Source organism: Girardinichthys multiradiatus, chromosome 8 (assembly GCF_021462225.1).
Source record: "Girardinichthys multiradiatus isolate DD_20200921_A chromosome 8, DD_fGirMul_XY1, whole genome shotgun sequence".
Taxonomy (NCBI): Eukaryota; Metazoa; Chordata; class Actinopteri; order Cyprinodontiformes; family Goodeidae; genus Girardinichthys; species Girardinichthys multiradiatus.
Window position 1 is genome coordinate 14,283,977 of NC_061801.1, and position 19,884 is coordinate 14,303,860.

Consider the following 19,884-nt stretch of genomic DNA (forward strand, 5'->3'; position numbering starts at 1 on the left):
ACTAAAGTTTTCCTGTTATCAGTCTGTTACATTTAACAAAAGAATTTATATTGTAGAAATATTCACATATATTCTGGCTTCTAATGTTGCCTTTAGAGTAATGGCAACTTCCTCTTAGAGTGGTCTTACTGCCCATGTTGACATAGGTCTTGTTTCAGTGTGGATATTAACACTCTCTTACCAGCTTCAGTCAAAATCCTCACAAGGTCTTTTGCTTTATTCTGGAGCTGATATGCACATTTCACAACACAATGCACAGGTGAGATCGTCAACCTCAATTAGAGGATGAATAAAGGCTAAATAGAAAAATAAACTAAAATAAAAACGTCCTTGTGCAGCACAAAAAAGAGAGCATAACGTTTTAGGAATGGCATAGTCAAAGTTCAGACTCTATGACCTAAAGCAGACAGTTTGTTCAAAATCATTCTAATGTGCCTGAATTATAGCAAACCTGCAAAAAAAATTGGATCTGAATTCCTGCACAGTGATGTGAAAGACTCATTGCTAATTATTGCAAAAGACTGATGGTAGGGTAGCACCTGTTTGTAGTACCCTGCCATTCTTAGGTTTATGGGGCAATTCTTTTTCAGAAAGGTCAAGTTGGTTTGGATTGCTTGTTTGATGATAAGAAACATGTAAGTGACAAAAAAAGCAAAAAGAAGAAACTGTTATTGTCATTGCACTGTATATTTCAATAATTAAAAAGGGTTATTCTCCAGTTCCTGATTGTCTGTTTGTGCCCCATTTTTGTTACTTCAGTGGAAAAGGTTCATGCTTGATGATCCTGAAGTACTCTTCTATGCATAATTACATGCATGTTTGCAAGTGTGTTCATTTTCTATTGTTTTGGAAACACTGCACCTATTGGAATTGTAAACCAAATGCACACTCCAGACCTGCTAACTCCGAGGATTTTGTGATTTCAGCTGACTGAATTAGAATTTCTCATGTGTTCTCTTGTAGACATGCTGGCATTGTGCCATTCAGCTCTGCAAATTCACAGAATATTGGATCTGTCATACACAGACCTAAACTGATGTAGTACATGTAAGCTCTGAATTGGTTCAGTGTTCAGCCCTGCAAGGTTACAGAGCGGGGAGGGAAGAGGGATGGCTCAATGCCTGAGCGAGTAAGCCTACACTAAAGGTAATTGCTTTATTCCTTCCTTCAGCACCTCCTCAGGCTCTCTTCGCTCCTCCCATCCTCCTGCCTCTGTGCATGTCAAAGATTTCCATCTGCAGTTAAATGTGCCTTCACATCCCCCTCAACAGGGAACGAGAAGAAGAATGAGAGAAACTGAGAGTGAGGTGGTTACAGTCACTTTCCAGAGTAATCAGGAGGAACGTTTCTCTTCTCGTCTTGTCCTCCTGGCCCCGGTGGTTACGCGCATGCTGCTGTCTCTCCCTCTGAGCTGCTACACAGGACTTCGTCACCACAACACATAAGGAGCGAGGCTTGCTGGTTGTCTCACTCTCGGGAGCAAAGATTCGAGATGCAGCAACAGCAACAAGAAACCTTGTTTTCTTATTCCCCTTCAGGTAAGTAACTCTCTCATCATCATCCTTCCCTTTTCGTGCATATTTAAGCAGCCTGTTTTATTTTTTTGTATAAGTGTTACACTTTTATACGATTCTACTTCTTTTTGAATCTGTATGTTTATTGTTTCTCTTCTTCACACACCTATGAGAGCATGTGTTGTTCTACAGGAGGTGATAATGCTTGTTGTTGTTGTTGTTGTGCCTCCTTCCATATGGCAGTGCTGAAGGTGGAGTAGCTGCTGTTACTACAACTGGTTCACTCCTAAAGCCCAGCTGTGAAACTACATATGGACAAGAGAGTAGTTGATTCTTGTGACCTAGATATGAGAACAAGGCTCAGGGTTTTTCTTTAAACTCAAATCTGCCTGACAGCTGCAGTTTACTGCCATAACATAAAGCTTTATTTATGAGTATCCTCCTTTAGCAATACTTTATCACAGAACTACATTGACATGTAAATTCCATGTGCAGTAATTATTGAAATAATAAAAAAAAAAGACAGAAAAGAGACTGTTTGCATATAGGTATATCTTTCTAGGAGCTTCAGGTCTCAACAAGAAATCCAGACTGAAATGTTACAAACAAGAAGATTAATTAAAGGAATTGCCCACCTAAAATAAATGAAGCGGTTAGCTTTTGTTCTGGGAGAAGCAAACTATGCATGTCAAGAGGTTTTCAGCACCAAATTAGCAGTGCTTTGCAAGATAATTTATAGTATATTCTTTGAATTTTCCAGATTTTTAATGCTACAATTACAAACATGATCTTATTAAAAAGAATGGTTGTGATAGACCACGGGTCTGCAACATTTACGATAAAAATAGCCATTTTTTCCTCAGTTCATCTAAATCTTTTTTAGAGCCACAAATGGTACTTACCTAATTATAAATATTTAATACGTATTTGTTGTCATATTTTATTAATCAACATTTATTTCCGTTTTAAGGTTTTAAAATAAAGAAAGCACAAATCCTTTGCAAAAGCAGGATGGATAGTTTTTTTTTTCTATGTGATGTTGATATTTGTTGAAAATAATGTAAAAAAAAACAAAAACCCACAGATTTCAACCTTATGACAAGATAACAAATCTGAAAAATATTATTGGTACTTTTAGTGTCATTCTGCTGTAGAAATCCATAAACTGCTTAAACCTGCAATATGATATTATTTCTATGTTTAAAAAACATTAGCTGGTTATTTATCATTTTTAGTAAAAGTTATTAAAAGCCATTGGGGAAGGTCCAATGAGCCACTTGCGACTCCAGAGCCACAGGTTGCAAACCCCTGTGATAGGCCAACACAAATTTGTACATGACTGAAATATGTAGAGAAAGGTACACATGTATTTTAAACACTTTTTACAGATTAAAAATCTGAAAAGTGTTGTGTAGATTTGTATTCTATAATTACAACTGCAAATCTTTTGAGCTATGCATCTTTACAAATATACAAAGTGACATATGTGCCCATTTCTCTTTGCCAAAACATCCAAGCTCAGTCAGATTTGATGAAGAGCATCTATGAACATACATTTTAAAGTCTTTCCTAAGATTCTAAATTTGATTTGAACTTTTTTTACCTGGACCATTTCTACACATGAATGTTGATTGGTCTTAACCATTTTATTGTAGCTGTGGCTGTATGTTTAGGGTTGGTGTTGGTCTGGAAAATAAACCTCTGCCCCAACACCAGTACTACTGCATTTAACAGGTTTGCTCCCAGGATCATCCTGTATCCTGCTCCTGTGGGCTGCACTGTGGTGCAGTTGGTAGCATTGTTGCCTTGCAGCAAGAAGGTCCTGGGTTTGACTTTCGGCCAGGGGATCTTTCTGCATGGAGTTTGTGGGTTCTCTCCGGGTACTCTGGCTTCCTCCCACAGTCAAAAGATGTGCCTGTTATGCTAATTGGTCTCTCTAAACTGCCCTTAGGCGTGTGAATGAGTATGTGCTTGGTTGTTTGTGTGTTGCCCTGCGATGGATTGGTGACCTGGCCAGGGTGTACCCCGCCTCCTGCCCATAGACTGCTGGAGAAAGAAGAAGCGGTATAGAAATTACTAAATTACTGATTTTCCTGTCTACCATGATTGCCTTCCCCATCGCTAATAAAAAAAACATCCCCAAAACATGATGCTGCCACCAATGTGTTTCTGTGTTGGGGATGGTGTTTTTTAGGGTGAGACGCAGTGTTAGTTTTTTTTGTTTTACTACACATAGCATTTTCCAGTTTGGCATTTAATTTTGTTCTCTTGTGACCTGAATCTTCTTTAACATTTTTACTGTTTCCCCTACATGGGTTTTGGTAAACCGCAATGACATAGTCCTCGGGACTGGTGTAATGCAACTTCTAGCTGAATCCTGCGTCCAACACACTTGAAAAAAGTGGCTGAATTACCTCTTTAGCATGTACTCAAGTTGTACAGATTTCATTATTTGATTCAGGTATTTGCTGAAGCAGATACACATGTAAAAACTACAGAACATCGGCCCCTAAAACTCAGGTTTGAGGCTCATGTGCTTATTGACAAATTCTACCTTGCTTTAAACTTCTCCACAATTTTATCTCTGACCTCTCTCCTGTGTTCGTTGGTCTTCATGAAGCCAAACCCCCAGTCGGTCGTGGCAGATGGCCGCTCACACTGAGCCTGGTTCTGCTGGAGGTTTCTTCCTGTTAAAAGGGAGTTTTTCCTCTCCGCTGTCGCCACATGCATGCTCAGTATGAGGGATTGCTGCAAAGTCAACGCCAGTGACTGTCCATTGTCTCTACATGCTCATCCGGGAGGAGGGAAGGCTGTAAGTCACTGACTGGATGCAATCTGCTGGGTTTCCTTAGATAGAAAAACTTTTTATCCAATTTGAATAAATAAATGAATCTGACTGCACTGTTCAATGGTTAGGATTAATTGGAATGTATTTACCTGACTGTTGTGAAGTGCCTTGAGACAACATGTGTTGTGAATTGGCGCTATATAAATAAAACTGAATTGAATTGAATTGGTTCACTAATGTTCTCTAACCACCCCCTGTAGTCTTCATAGAATATCTGTATTACACACAGTTGGACTAAATTACTAATAAGGCAATGTGATAAGAATTGGTTGCACTAGATTTCATTTTGGAGTGTCAGAGTAAAGGGGATGAATACAATGCATGTCAAATGTTTCAGAATTGTTTTTGTAAAATTATTATATTCTTTTTCTTTCACCTCAGAGTAGTGTGCAACTCTGTTTTGGCCTACCACATACAATTCCAAAGAAATACAACCATACAATAAAACATAAAAAGTGGATGCACACTGACATATGTCATGTTTGCCTTGACTTACACTAACATAATTATAGTAATGCGGTGAATTTGAGGTACTTGAGAAAAAGAAATCCGAACCTGAGTTCTGTCTCAGCAGGAAACTCAAATGTAATGTTCCTGTTTAGATTCTCAGCCACCCTGACCTTCATTCGTGCTCAAATTGAAGGATACCTGGAACAGATTTAATGATGTAGCTGCCAGTATTTTCCACGGCTGACAGACATGTCAGTGAATTTCTGACACAGCGTCTGCTACCCATCGTCATGTTTTCAGTTCTTGAGGGAAATCGTTACCTGCAGGTGTATTTAGGTTGATTTGCATCACTTTTAACATGAGCACAACAGACTGCAACAAAAGCAGAGTTCAAGATATGAAAGTGTGTGGAAGGTGTGGGCTATACATGCTTCATGTTGATTTACTGTTTATGTGTTGATCTGCCTGATGTGGTGACAGTGATATATGAGTTAAATCAGGTGTGAGTCTATGAAGTTATACAGACAAAAGAAAGGTGTAAATGTACTGTGTGATGATCAACACCGGCTCACAGCCTCCCTGTGTTAGAAATGTTGCATAATCCTCTGCTTCCCTTTCTGAAAAACTTCATCAAAGAGCCAATCTGTATTTAAGAGTGACAAGTACATACTGAAATCTACTGCAAGCAAGAAAAAACACAAATTGCTCTGACCATGTACTATAATATGAAATGAGACCCAATCCTGAGATCAAATATCCTACATAAATGGCATAAATGGCATCCTTTTAGGTAGTCCTACATAAATGGCATCCTTTTAGGTAGTACTATTATTATCACCCGAAGCATAAAGTAAAGATGTAGATTATCAACAAAAACCTGACAGTGAAGCGTTAAAACCGATTAAAACCTGCCCTTGATAACGGGTTCTGACAATTTCAGGTCTCTTTGTGAATTATTCCAGAACATAGGCTGCTTATTTAAAAGCATTTTTGCTGTTCTCACACTAAAAACATATTTTTAAAATACAAAATACAAGGCGAAACTGGGCGGGGAGTTTACATGTACTGTATGGGTCAAAAAGAGGATGGAAAATGGGTCCCAGATGGGACTGCCTAAAGGTTGGGACCCATAATAAGTAGCCATATAGGTAGAATGCAGGAAAACTCAACTTTAATTAATTATTAACAAAGGTGAAGCTCAATGGTAGACTCAATAGTATCAACCCCAAAAAAGAAAAAGGAACTAAGCGCTTACTTAAGTCTTGGAATACCTTACCATCCAACTCCTATAGTTTCAAGTTCTTTTTATGAAATTCAATAGAAAGAGCTTTAGTCGCCACATTTTTCCTGGCTGTATGGAGAATAGCGAGATGTTGCCCCTCCACCACCTGATGCTGTGTACTGCAGGTCAGCTGGCTTAAAAACGGTTTCTATACTTGTCCCTGACACTGGGAAATGACAAATTTCACTAAAAAAAATTTCCAACCACAAAAAACATGGGTTGTGTGAGAAATAAATGGACTGAACTTATATAGCGCTTTTCCAGTCATACAGACTGCTCAAAGCACTTTACACTAGAGCCACATTCACCCAATCGCACTCACTAACGCTCACACATACACCGATATGTAGCTCGGTAGGCAACTTGAGGTTAAGTGCCTTGCCCAGGGGCACATCAACATATGGCAGGAGGAAGCTGGAATCGAACCCACAACCTTCTGATTGCAAGACGACTACTCTTCCACAATGAGCCTCACTGACATGTCTGTCAGCCATGGAAATGAGTGCCATCTGTTGCTTTTATGATTATAAAGCTTTTTTAAGCTGACTACAGGCATATTTACTAGCTAATACAAGCTCATAGTTTTTAAAGAACAGAATGTCAAGAAGATATATTATTCTTTCTAATAAGCATGTTTACTTGAAAATTACTACTACATTTTTCTGGTGCGTATTCAGTATATTTAATTAATGCTAATTAGCATATGTTATGATTAGTTTGTTTTTAAATTATTGTGCCCATACCGCAAAATCATATTATTTTTACTTAATGGTATTACACCATGGAAATCACATACTATCCAAAAAAGGCAAAATGTTTGCTTGACCTTGAATGAGAAACAAAATTTTAAAATTGTTTATACTTCAACTTAATAACAAGCCTATAACCTCTTAAGCCCACACCTCCTTTTGGTGGTCTATAAAACTAGGTAAAACTCCACCAATTTTTTTTTGTCTTAAATATATCGCAAGAGGAAGCTTTAGTCTTCACAAAACAATTCTCCAAATCAGTTTTGCACAAATACCTTTGAGTTTTACAGCAACTTAAACACAGGCGATGACATTGCTGACTCTGTAAACAAAATGGTCAAAAAGCACCTTTCTCTTTGCAGCAACCCCACATGTCTCATATCATAACAAACAAGAGACACTCACCTTTCTAACAAGGCATAACTTGTCTTTCTAACACTATCTCTGGTGATGTAATTTGCTTCCACATTATAGTCTGCTGGTTGCTGTCCACCGGCTGCTAGCTTGCGCGCTACTCCGATAGCTTCCAGTTATGTTTTAAACTGTACATTTTGATGATACACAGGATAAATGTCAGACCCAAAGGCTATGCCATATATAGAAGGACTCCTAATATGGAAATCAGCACTTTTATTTGACCAGATTCCCTTTTATTTCTTATTTCATGAGGTGAAAAACACATTTGGCACCCTTTGCCTAACTGCCATATCCCCCTGCCACATTACCCTATAAACCTTTTGTGGAACATATATGCTTCAACTTATTCAGTCCAAATTTGTTGCAGTTATAGTAAAGATGTGGATGAATGCAACCTGGGGGGTCTCCTAGGAATTCCAAAGCATTTACATAGTGTTTTGCAATGTTCATTTAGAAAAAAACTTTGGTAAGGCTCAAAAATGTTTATTTTTTCTTTGTTTAATCACAAATAAATCAGACATAGTAACAGTTACATTAGTGGTTTCACTGGGAAAATATTTTTATGTCTTACCTTTACACAGGTACCAAAAGTTTGCAAGTAGGTCTAATAACTGTGGAGCTATACTTGTACGTAATTTCAGGCAGAAATTGCTCAAAAACTCCTTAGGGTTTAACAGGTCAAATCTAGGACTTAAATGACAAATACTTATTCCTAATTATCCTGAAGAAATTTATTATTGTCATTTGAGAATGTGATGAACTCTGTTTTGCCGCCATTTAAACCATAAGACTTAAATTGTGATAAATTGAAAAATCAATGGCAGATTGGAAGAATATGTGTTTCAAACTACTGGTGGGGGATGGATCACAGGTAATTGTGCAAACTGAGTGAAAATAAAATGCATATTTTAATAAATTATTACAAATTTTATTTATATCTCGGGTTGAAGAGCAGGGATCCTAATGTGGAGCCCCGAGAAACTCCTCTGCATAGTGGAAGAATAGTGGACACACTGTTTCAGCAAAGAAGTAATTCATAAACCTACTTGTACAACTAGCTCTTGTACAGTCATTATGTTATAGTTTTATTTTTTACCAAAATAGTTTGTTGAACTTAATCAGAAACCTTTGAGAAATCAAGGAAAAAAGCAACACGGTAATTTATTTAAAAATTATTTTACAATTTAACTCATATTGCATGTAATTTTTGTTCGCAACTTCTATAGCAGTAGTACCGGTGTTGTGTTTTCTGGACACTGGCTTAGAAAAATAAATTTTTTGTCCAAAAACCTTTTTGTTGTTCTCTAATGATACTTTTAGGAATATCATAATTTTTTCTCTATTCTTTTCGTTGGCCTTTCATGCAGGGTGTCTTTTTGTCCCTTTGTTTTCACAGTCCATTTGTTCTTCAGAGAACTTAACAAGTCGACATGCTGGTGTTCTTTGCAAACTATGTCCGAAAGTCTGTAAACTGAAAAGCACTTTTAGAAATAGATGTATTCTTAATCCTATGAAGTAAAGACTAAGTCACATTTTTGAGTTTTTTAAACTTCACTGCATTTGTAATTTAATTAGATACATGAAGTCAGAAGGAATGAGAAGAAACCCCGAAATTATTTTTCCCCCCCAAAAAAGTTTCTATATCTTAGATGCTTAAATCATATATCAACATTTACATTTATGGCTTAAAATGCTTAAAAACATTAGGTTAAAATGTAAAAATAAATCAAGTTAATGTTTTCTGTGAGAATTGTTTTAGGACAACAAAATTGTCCTGGTTTGTGAGAAACATCAAAGTTTCGTTGAGGTTTCTGATTCAGGTGAGCAAGGAGGCTAAAATCCATACTCTGTAGGAGTCACACTGTAGGTGCACATTATTTTATGTGATGGGAAGTCAATATTAACCTCCAGAGTTTTTCAGTATTTTGAAATACAGTAAAAACAAGACCAGTAATGTAAAGAGTTTATATTTTTGGCCTTAAAATCATTTTTGTTTCTTAAGAGCTCCAGCTTGAGTTGACTCACAAGAGTGGGCATTACACAGAGATATTTCAAATAAAATGTTAGACTAGGAACTCCATGAAACTTAGAGTATTGATTTAAAGCTGTTTTGGTTTTTTACATAAACAAGTCAATAGCAGATATAAGTGTATACAGCAGCCTGATAAACTAAGCCTTAATGTTGTATTGTTAGTCACAGCTATTCGTAGAGGAATAAAATGCTAATATTGTCCAGTTATTGATCTTCTCAGTCATGAGTTACAGTAGGGAGAGCAGCATAATAGTGCAGCTGTTGGTACATGCAATTAAAGGGTAGCCACTTATCATCAGAATTAGGCTGGAGCATCTAGCGGCTTTCTGATTGGAAGCCTCTTTGATAAACAGTGACAACGATGGTTTTGACACACACAATCATGAATAATATTGAACATATCTACACTAATACATGCATACACATGAAAAATGTCTGATATTGCTTCTACTATTAACTTTGAGTTTTTGTTAATGTGCTTAAATAAGTCTCTGCTCCATAATGGGGGTAACATAACTTCAAAACAAATTAATATGCAATGGTGGTCTTTGCTGAAGACATCAAAACTAAACCCTCACTTATGCAACAACAAAGTGTAGGAGAAAATTATATTTAGCTAATGAAATTGAATGATTTCCTATGAGATATAAATGTACTTCTATGTTCCCTTCTTATGTGATGAATATGTTTATTACATTTGTGTGGGATCACACTTGTGAAAGCTAATTTTATTGTTGGAAAAAAAATGGGCACTAAGACTGTAAAAACAATGGTATTGAAACAATAGATGATAGACAAAAACAAATTAACAAAAATGACACATTGAAAACCTTACCTGCACAATGTGTACTAACAAAGTGTACTACAGGCAGGTAGCATGCATAAAGCTGAGAGAAACACAAAGACACGCTAAACATGTGGGGGCGTGAAAAAGCTAAACCCAACTTCAAGAGTTAGCTTGGGCTTTTAAAGTAAGGATCTGTGAAGTTATTATGACTAAGAGTTCTCTCACCAGTAGTACAAACATGTCACCTCATCGTGAGCCTTTGGAAAATTAAGCACATCCTCACAGGCAGAAGTTACAATTGCATTACAATGATATGAACATTTTAATTTGAGTTTTTTAAATCTGATAAAACAGAGGGCATGTATCTGACTAGCAGCTAGCATCCACCACTTTGAGGACTTAAATTTACAACAGCTCATGACGATATGACATCTTTCCTCTTCAGCTGAAAGAACTATTACCAACAATAACTTTACAGAACCTCATTTTGAAAAAGCCAGACTTACCACTTGCTGTTTCATTACAGCCATGGCAGTGTATGTCACCCACCAATGCCTGTTTATGCATACACACACATAACAAGGATTTTAATGGAAGCACTTCGCTGCCATCTAGCAGTCGGAGTTATACCTGATTATAATTACTTTTGCTAATTTTCAATTGAAATACCAGGATTAATATGAGTTGAAAATGCTATATTCAGATAAACCATTTAACATTGCTCGACACAAAAAACACAAGTTTTTCATTTTCTTTATAACTGTTACTAAACTTTGCCAGAAGAAGTTAATTTGTCAAAACCATGTTCTTCATTTGACTTTGGTGATCATTAATCATTGTTTTGGGCCATCAAGCCACATTATAATAAACCCCTATAATAGGTAACAATCAGAAAGCAAACACTTATTGGGAGACAATATCTCTAATCAGTAAACTCTAGAGCTGTGTAGATGTTTTCACTAGAGGGACTAATCACGCCTCTCTTTTTTCCAATCCAATAAACGAGTCTGGGCTTGGCTGTTACCAGGAGAATGAAACTTGCTTAACAATATTGCGTCAAATGTTTGGTACAGAGGGGATTATGGCATGGGGCTGTTTTTTTGTAGGATTTGGGGTCAGCACCTTAGGCCCACTGAAAGGAATTATTAATGCTTCAAAATAGCAAAATATTTAGAATAATTGCATGCTCCCAACTTTGTGGGAACACTTTTAGGATAATACTTCTTGTAAATTCTGGTCACTTGTTCTAACATATTCTAACACTTGTGAACTAGTGCATAAAGCAAGGTGCTTCAAGATATTAACAAGACAGGATGTGGAAGAACCTGACTGGTTCTTGAATGCAGTCCTACATCAGTGTTTGACCTTACAAATGTGTTTTTTTTAAGAATAGTCAAAATCCATCTAAAATAATACATTTTAGCAAGATCCTCAGTAACAGTCTGTATTGCAATGATTTTGAAGAAGGTTCAGGTTTTTTTCACTTACTGGTTGAAGATATGTAGCATCTTGCTGCAAACACTGAAGGACTGAAGCTTCCTCAAGAAGTACAGTCTGCTCTTTCACTGCTTGTAGACAAGCTTAGAGGGAAACATCAAGGCAGTCTAGTCCAGGTGAACATTGCGGTATTTATACAGCTCCATCACCTCCACTTCTTCTACCATAAAGAAAATAGTGACATATTTCTGTTTCTCCTGAGATCTAGAATAATGTCCATTGTTTTGTTCAGAATCAAGATAAAATTATTATTAGCACACCATTCCACAAAGCAGTCCACCAGCTCCCCTTATTCAGCTTCTTATCAATCTCCGATACACCCCACGACTGCTGAGTCATCTGAGAATGTTTGCAGATGACAAGGATTTGTCTTGTACTGGAAGTCTGAAGAGTAGAGTGAAAAGAAATGGTGAGAGCACAGTCCCCTGTTGTGCTACTGTACTGCAAACCATCTGCTTCTTGTTGACTTGTTGCTTTTTATTTGATAAAACATGCGTTCTGTTTGTCAGTCTTCGATCCAGCAGATTGCTGAAGGCTCCAACTGAGTTTTCTAGACTGGAGAAATCAAAGACCAGGACCCTCACAGTGCTTTGTCCAGATGACAGTGGGGCTGTTGAAGCAGGTGTGTGATGGTGTCTTCAACTCTTAACTCCATGACGATAAGCAAACTAGTGTGTCCTGTTAGGTGCTTGTTTGGTTACTCAGGTGGACCAACGGGAGTCTCTTCAGGACCTTCATAATGTGGGATGTTAGGGCAACAGGTCTGTAACGCTGATGGGTGAGGGTTCTTTGGGAGGATGTTTTCCACAACACTCAAACCTTCTCCTGGGTCAGGCTAAGGTTGATGAGGTGCTGAAGAATGCCACATAGCTTGTCCAGCGAGGTCCTTTAGGGCTCTTGGGCTAACACCTTCTAGACCAGCCACCTTGTTTCTGTTGAATCTTTCCAGCTGCCTGACGGCTATGACAGACAGGCCAGGCAGCGTTGAAGGCAGCAGCAGTATCTCCTAACTGAGTTGAAGACATTAATGGAGAACCTGCAGGAAGACCCAGTGCTCTCCACACAGACATTTATATAGTCAGTCACACACTCAGTCGTGGCACTGATATCCTCCCCATGGGGCTCAAAGAGTGCATCCCAGTCCATAGCTTCAAAGAAAATCCACAGAGCCTAACGTATCTCTGAAGCCACATGTGATGTAATGGGACCTACTTTAATTAATGCTTTTTTCCCTGATAAAAACATTGATTCGCTGCTGGGATTGGTTCTGAAACCAATCACATCTATAATGCTTGCTTTAAAAGGTTTTTTTTAGTTATACCTACCACTTCGACCCTACACAGAAGAAATGATTTACAATTAAATAAAGAAGAAATACAAAAACCCATAAGGGCAAAACATGCTAGATATAGATTTTGATCATATTTCCTCAGCATATACAACTGCAATGTATTGCTCAGACAAACTGGCGTAAGTAAGCTGTAGAAACAGTGGGCCATAATGCTCAGAGCTGCAGCACATGTAAGTACATGTAGTCTGAAAAATTTATTTTAGTGCCCAAAAATCCCAGGGGTGTCTTTTCCTAATTTTGGTCTTAGTGACATTTGTGTAAAACCCCTCAATATTACCATGTCATTCTAGCTAAGTTAAATTAATGCACAAACACATACACACACCATAGGGTTTTGTACATGGACACTCGCAGAACAGGTTCTAAGTGAGGTAAGTCAGGTTTTGAAAAGGAGCACATGTTGTTCTCTTTTTAACTGGACTTCTTTGGAGACAGATTTATTATCCGTGTTGATAAAATTATTGAGTTCAGTATCAGCTAAACCTAAAGCCCTGCGATCATGAGGAAGAGAGATAAACAAGAAAGAGATCAAACAAATGATGGGAGTCCACTGACTGATGCAGCTTCACTTTGCATTTCTAATTTAATTTCCTTCAATAAAACAACCAAGCTGCAGGGTCAGACTTCATGTGTGAATTTAATGAACTATAAATCTTGAATTATTATAGTGTAAATCTCCCAACAAATACAGTTGTTGGGCAATTACTTTTAGAACAAACAGGGACAAAAATAAGATAGACATTGTTAGAAAATACCACAGAAAAAGCAAATAAAGCCAAATGTCCGAGTTTTCTTATGATTTTAAATGTAATCCACCTTCTTATTGATAGCACATGTAATATGGCTGTTTTCTATTAACATGATGCTTTCTGAGAATTTTGGTTGGACTTTTTTATGTAAATAAACTTAAAATAAGCAGTGTTATCATAAAAAATCCAGCAGAGGTGTTGTTTGACCCTAAGACACTTCACCATTCATATGTGCACAACTTGCTTTACTGCAGTGAGAAAAAATATACAGGAGTTTGCCACCTACACATTGTACATAATGTACTGTATGTGAGTTGTATATAGTATGATGTACTGCATGTGAATCCAGGGACAACAGATGAAAAATAGCCAATTGGCTAATTCCAGTACATTTACAGCATTGTCAAATAATGTACATTGTCCCTGGTAAATAAATCAATAAATTCAATTAAATTGCATTTGTGCTTTGTAATTTTCTCATTTTAAACTACTTGAAAACTAAAACAGTTACAGAAGAAGAGGAAACTAAGCCCTCTAACACCGTTAAGAAATGCAGGAGGGGATAACTCAGAATAACCAGATGACCAGAATAACATGAGCAGATGGTTTGGAAAAGGGACATCTGTTTAGATGTCGGATCTTTTTAACTTACAAGAAAGAGCTAACCTGCTGAAAGAGATTTGAGGTTTACCTGAGAGATCATTACTGTAGTATAACCTTGAGTAAAAAAAAAAAAAAAACAAACAATGAGAAACATCTAAGAAAATAATCTAATTGCTTTTACTTGAAACAGGCAAGCAACAATTATTCCTTCTGCTGCAAAAAATATTATAGATTATGACACAAATAATTATGTGTTCTACAACATTTTAACAGATTTTATTTTTCGAGCACTTCTTTTGCAGGGAAATACAGTACATTTTGTATATCACTCTGTGCGAGGGTAATATTAAAAACTATAGTTATCTTTTGATAGGCTCTACTCATTTTGCCTGAGTAGAGCCTAGATTATTTTTTTCTCAGAGGAAATGTGAGAAAGTTGAAGAGTAACATAGAAACAGAGGAGCACTATATAGCAAGTAGCTCACGGATAATCGTAGCCAGAGGGAAGAAAAATCCTGAATTGCTCGGCTGGCTGCACAAGTAAAAGATGAAGTATTTCCATTAGCAGCTTTCACAAGTAGAAATTACAATAAAACATGTGTGCATGACTCCTATTATGCTTTTGTATATGTTCCTATGCTAATAAATGCTACATTTTATATATATTTTTTGTAGTCTGCTGGAACATTGTTATATACAATTAGAAAAATATTTAATTTTTTTAAGACTATCTCTTTTAATAAATTGTGAAATTGTTATGCTAAATGTCTAGTTTAATTTCTATAATTTATTTTTTGGTATTTATTCTTTTTTTTTTATCTAACTCTATCTGACTCACATTGGACAAAAATATTTGTTTTGTTTCACTTCAAGACATTTAACATATTGATGTTATTGCACTATGCATTGGCTAAGATGATTAAGACTAGGAATTCCTGCATAATCAGTATATTTTTTTCTACACTATAATTTTAGTTTATTTTCATTTAGATAACTTTACAGTGATGCTTGAAATCAAAGGTCAATCAGGATTCAAGAGCAGGATTCTTTATTTTCACATTCAGATGTTCTAAAACTCTCGATCAAAACTACCCTTACGTTTGCTTGCTTGCTTTCCGAAATGCTCCGATTCCCCTCATAACTGTTTCTACTTTTAGATTCTATGTTTATGCTCCCAGTTTCTTTTTCCTCCTCCTCCTTTTGATTTTTCTTTGCTTTTGCTTCTTATAAGCTTTATCGAAATCCCAACTAAAACGAGGACATTGTTTAACTATTATGTGCGCATCATCTTGTGATTGTACTTATTTTGCTGGCAAAGTTCATTCTAGATGGGATGCTAATTACATAGGCCCAGCTAAACATTATCATAAGGACTGCGTGCTTGCTGACATGTACACATTTAGCACATTAAAGTATGTATGTATTTTTTTTTATTTAAATGAAAATCTACATATTGTCCCTTATTCAAAGTTGAGCAAAAATAGGTGACAGAAAAGTAGCAAATTTCTGGTATTAGCTTCTACATTTTATTAAGACCTATAGTCTGTCACCTTCTTTTCTGAAAATGTATTTTCTAAGTCAGGTACTACAATTATGCCTCCTGGGATCCCTGAGCAGCCCCAAGTCCCAATATGGCTGCCACAGTTTTTAGATATAAACTGATATCAACTATTTATTAGCAATTCTGACAGCATATGTCTTATTGAACCAGTTGTATTGTGCTGTGTAGGACTGGGCTATATCCATTTTTTTTTTCAATAAAGGCTTCCTAAAAAATACTCTGGTAGGTTATATGGTATTATTGTCTGCCAGTCTTTTCACACTTTTTAATATATTTTTAACATTACTTTCAACTCAACACTACAGTTGGTATATTCACTAAAGTTACATCCCAACATAAAGTGATCTAAAAAATAGAGATATAGATACAGTCAGCATTCAAACCAAAAGATTTAAAACGTAATGCCTTGCAGAGACAACACATCACCTCTATAGGTTGTTTTTGTTAGAAATCTGTCTACCAGCATCATTGCCTCACCTCGTCTGAAAATGGGACACAGCAGGTTGTAAACTTTCCATTTTAAGTTTTCATTCATAGATGCTTCCATCACAGGGAAGGCAGGGTTTATAGTTTTATAACCTCCATAAGTCACAGTATCTCCATAATGGTCCAAGTTTCTTTTTTTATCCCAGGAGTCAGCCATACTTTCACATTTTCCCGCTGGGGTTTAGCTCAGGAGACATCCCTCTTCAAGTCACCAGACTGCAAACTTTAAATATTTGCTCCAATATGTGCAGAATGTGGAGTTAAAAAATTGTTTGTTGACAATTTTTATGAACAAGATAACCTGAGTTTAAAAATGCAGTTTAGTTTTCAAATGATGACATTTTACAATGCTAACTGCAATTATTCACCTTTTTGGAATTCTGCAATTTCACTATCCATCAGAGCCCGACAAAGGCATAAGCAAACGATGGGCACTACAGGGGCCTCCCAAAAATGCTTGAATTTTAATGCAGACCATAGATCTAAAATTTCTGCATTAGTCTGTTGAGAAAGAGAATACTATTAAGGTTGATTTGATAGTTTCAGCATAGATCAATTTAAAGAATTTATATTGTTTAAAATGCACCTTGCTTACTTTGTAAAAGTCCAAAGATTAATCTTCATTGTTTGATTGTTGTGTTAACATAGTTACAATCTCATACTGCAAGTTTATTTTTTCTGTGTTTGAACTCAGTTTGTTAAAAAATGAATCTCAGCAAATAATAATACAATTTTTCCGTTATTGCATTTAGCTCATTCAATTAAATGTTGCCTCCCTCTCCCTGATTTAACCAGATTTGTACTGTAATGCTGTAAGTGGTGGTGCTGATTTTAAAAGGAAGAGGTGCCCGAAATCAAATTCTGCTTAAGGCCCAATACAGCCTTGGGTATGCCCTGCTAACTATAACCAGTCCAGATTACTGTCAGACCTGTAGAATCAAGACATTACTTAAATAGAACATTTTTGACAACATGAAAAAGGCTAAGTTATCTCAAAAACCAACGCATTTTGCAAAAAGCAACACACAAACAAAAATAACAAATAATGTACTGATCTGAAAATGACCTATTCAGTTGGTCACAAAAGAAACCAGAACAACAGAAGCTATGTAAGCCCGACTTAGTCAGTCCTTTAGTTAGTTTTCATAATTCAACAATAAGATAACAATAAGACAAAAAAAGAGTAAAAATAGCATCCATGAGAGTTACAAGGCAAAAATTCCTGCAAACCAAAAATAATACAAGGGCCCATCTTACGTTTACCAAGAAAAAAAAAAAAAAAAAAAAAAACATGATCCTGAAGACTTTTAGGAAGATATTCAGTGGACTAATAAGACAAAAGTAAAACTTACACAGCATTTCAGAAAACAGTCAAACATGAAGGTGGTGTGAAAGTTGTGGGATACTTTGCTGCTCCAAGACCTGGAAAATTTCTCTTAGTTGATGGATCCATAAATTCTGGTCACTACCACAACAATCACAATCATCATTCAGACTGGAAGCAAACTTAAGGTAAGCAGCAGTATCCCCTCGCCCGAATGACTCGATAAAAAAGAAAAAAAAGAAATGAAGGTTGCCTAGTCAAAGTACTTAAATCTGATAAAGATGCTTTGGTATAATCCAAAAAAGGCTGTTCATGGTAAAAAACAAACAAAAAAAAACCTTACATTGCCGATGAAATAAAGAGTGAACCAAATTTCCTCCACAGTGATTTAAAAGATTCATGCTAGTTATTGCAAACACTTGATGGCAGCCATTGCTGCTAAGGATAGGACAACCAGTAATTAGCTTAAAGGGGAAGTGACTTTTTTACATATGGCCAGAATAATAAGCTTAGCCCTTTTCCCTAAATAAATGTTATCAAAAAAATAAAAATAAAAAAACAAACAAACTGGCATTTATCGCAGGATAATGTGTTTTCTAATCTATCAGTGTCACCAAAAAGCAAAAAGCAGATGAATTAGTTACTGGGGCAAATACTTTTTCCCAGCACTGTAGTCTGCATTTCTATTTCTAATAATAGATAGTCTGTTTGTTGTGTTTATCAATTAGTAAATACAACAGATGTTCAGACTTGGAACTGTAATGCAGTTTGGTTTTGATGTCACTGCCAGACCCCAGTTTTAACCTCAGGAGTAAATGGAACCCTGCAAAAGTAGCCACCAACACTAGTTCTGGGTTACTGTCATCTGGTTCCATTTGTGCATATTTTTGAAATGTTCTCTGATGAGGTAAAGATCTATGTTCTTGAACACTATATCTTTTTAGCTGTTGGTGCTCAGAAGGCCTAAATGACTTCAATTGCTTGCATTAAATTTGCAAATACAATGATCATTACCAATTTTTTTCCTAAAACCCAGCAATGCGACCCAAGTAGCACAGTTTGAGTTAGGACATATTGGTCCATTACAGTGCCAACAGAGAGACAGACAATAAAAGAGTCAAAAATAAGCCACACATGCACATTGTTAAAACAGAATACCACAAAAAACGCCTGAATATGCAAGGCTCAGTACTAGCTCCACACGTAAGATTTAAACAGGCAACTTTCTGGCTGTTAAGCTATGGGGCTAACTACCAGGCCATCTTAACAACATCCCCACAATAATATTCTCTATGTAAATATACAGTCATGATCAATGTCTGGAGACCAGGAAAGAAATTACAAGAATTTGTATTTCATGATAATGGATTGTAACCAGGTTGTAAGTAGAGTTTCTAAACACAAAATAAAGAAATCAATATGTACTAATACATATGATTGATTGAGTAATATCTTATTATTAATAATAAAAAAGAATACTTGCATACAAAGAGCAACCGAGTTGAGGATCAGTTTCTAAATTTAGGACAAAATGAAAACTTAAACAAACACCTTCCTGCAGAAATCTTGGCAGCATTTTTTATTATTTTTTTTGTTGCTTGACCTTTACAAATGCTGTTCTTCTTTGTGATTACATTTCTTTTCTTCTTTTCCTTCAGATCTGCAGCGCCCGCTGCAACAGCGGATGTCACGCGGACATTCGTATGAAGAGAGAACTGCGTGGAACCCAAAGTGCTCTGTGGTTGCTGACCGTCAGATGCTGCTTCTCGATGAACAGGAGGCGGTGAGAGCATACAGCACAGTCTCTCGTCTGTCATGTCCCTCCGTATTACTATTTTGTCTCCTTTTTTTTTGTCAGATTTTAATTGAAGTGTTTTTATTTGAATCTTAGGTACTACTGCACAATAATAATTTCATTTTGCTCCACTTTTACGTTTAAATTAAATGAAGTTAGCATAAAGGCAAAGAACTTCAATGTAAGTAATCATTAAAAAATCTCATTACTTATGGAAAAGCTGAAGCTCCAAAATGAAAAAAGGCATTATGTTAAAGGAATTCATCAGTTCCAGTGCAGTGACCAAATTGAATGACTTTCACAGAAAATTAGTTCTGTTATCTAATACTGCTGTATTTTTCATCAAGATATCATAATTTTGTGTGTCAGAAAGATCCTTTCAAAAAGCTCTTTTTTTGCATGGACAGTTAGATTGTGTAAATCTGTGCACAGTACAGGA

The 19,884-nt window shown here is 36.3% G+C and overlaps 1 protein-coding gene across 1 annotated transcript in view; it reads left to right on the forward strand.

Annotated features, from left to right (window-relative positions):
- The first annotated feature begins 1,402 nt into the window (after positions 1-1,402).
- The window catches only part of si:dkeyp-72a4.1 (uncharacterized protein LOC100148058 homolog), a 29,989-nt gene continuing 11,507 nt past the window's right edge, over positions 1,403-19,884 (forward strand). Inside the window, exons 1-2 of the mRNA XM_047373472.1 lie at positions 1,403-1,538; positions 19,309-19,433. Of these exons, the coding sequence (XP_047229428.1) occupies positions 1,493-1,538; positions 19,309-19,433 (171 nt within the window). The 5' untranslated portion in view covers positions 1,403-1,492. The remainder of the gene's footprint in view (positions 1,539-19,308; positions 19,434-19,884) is intronic.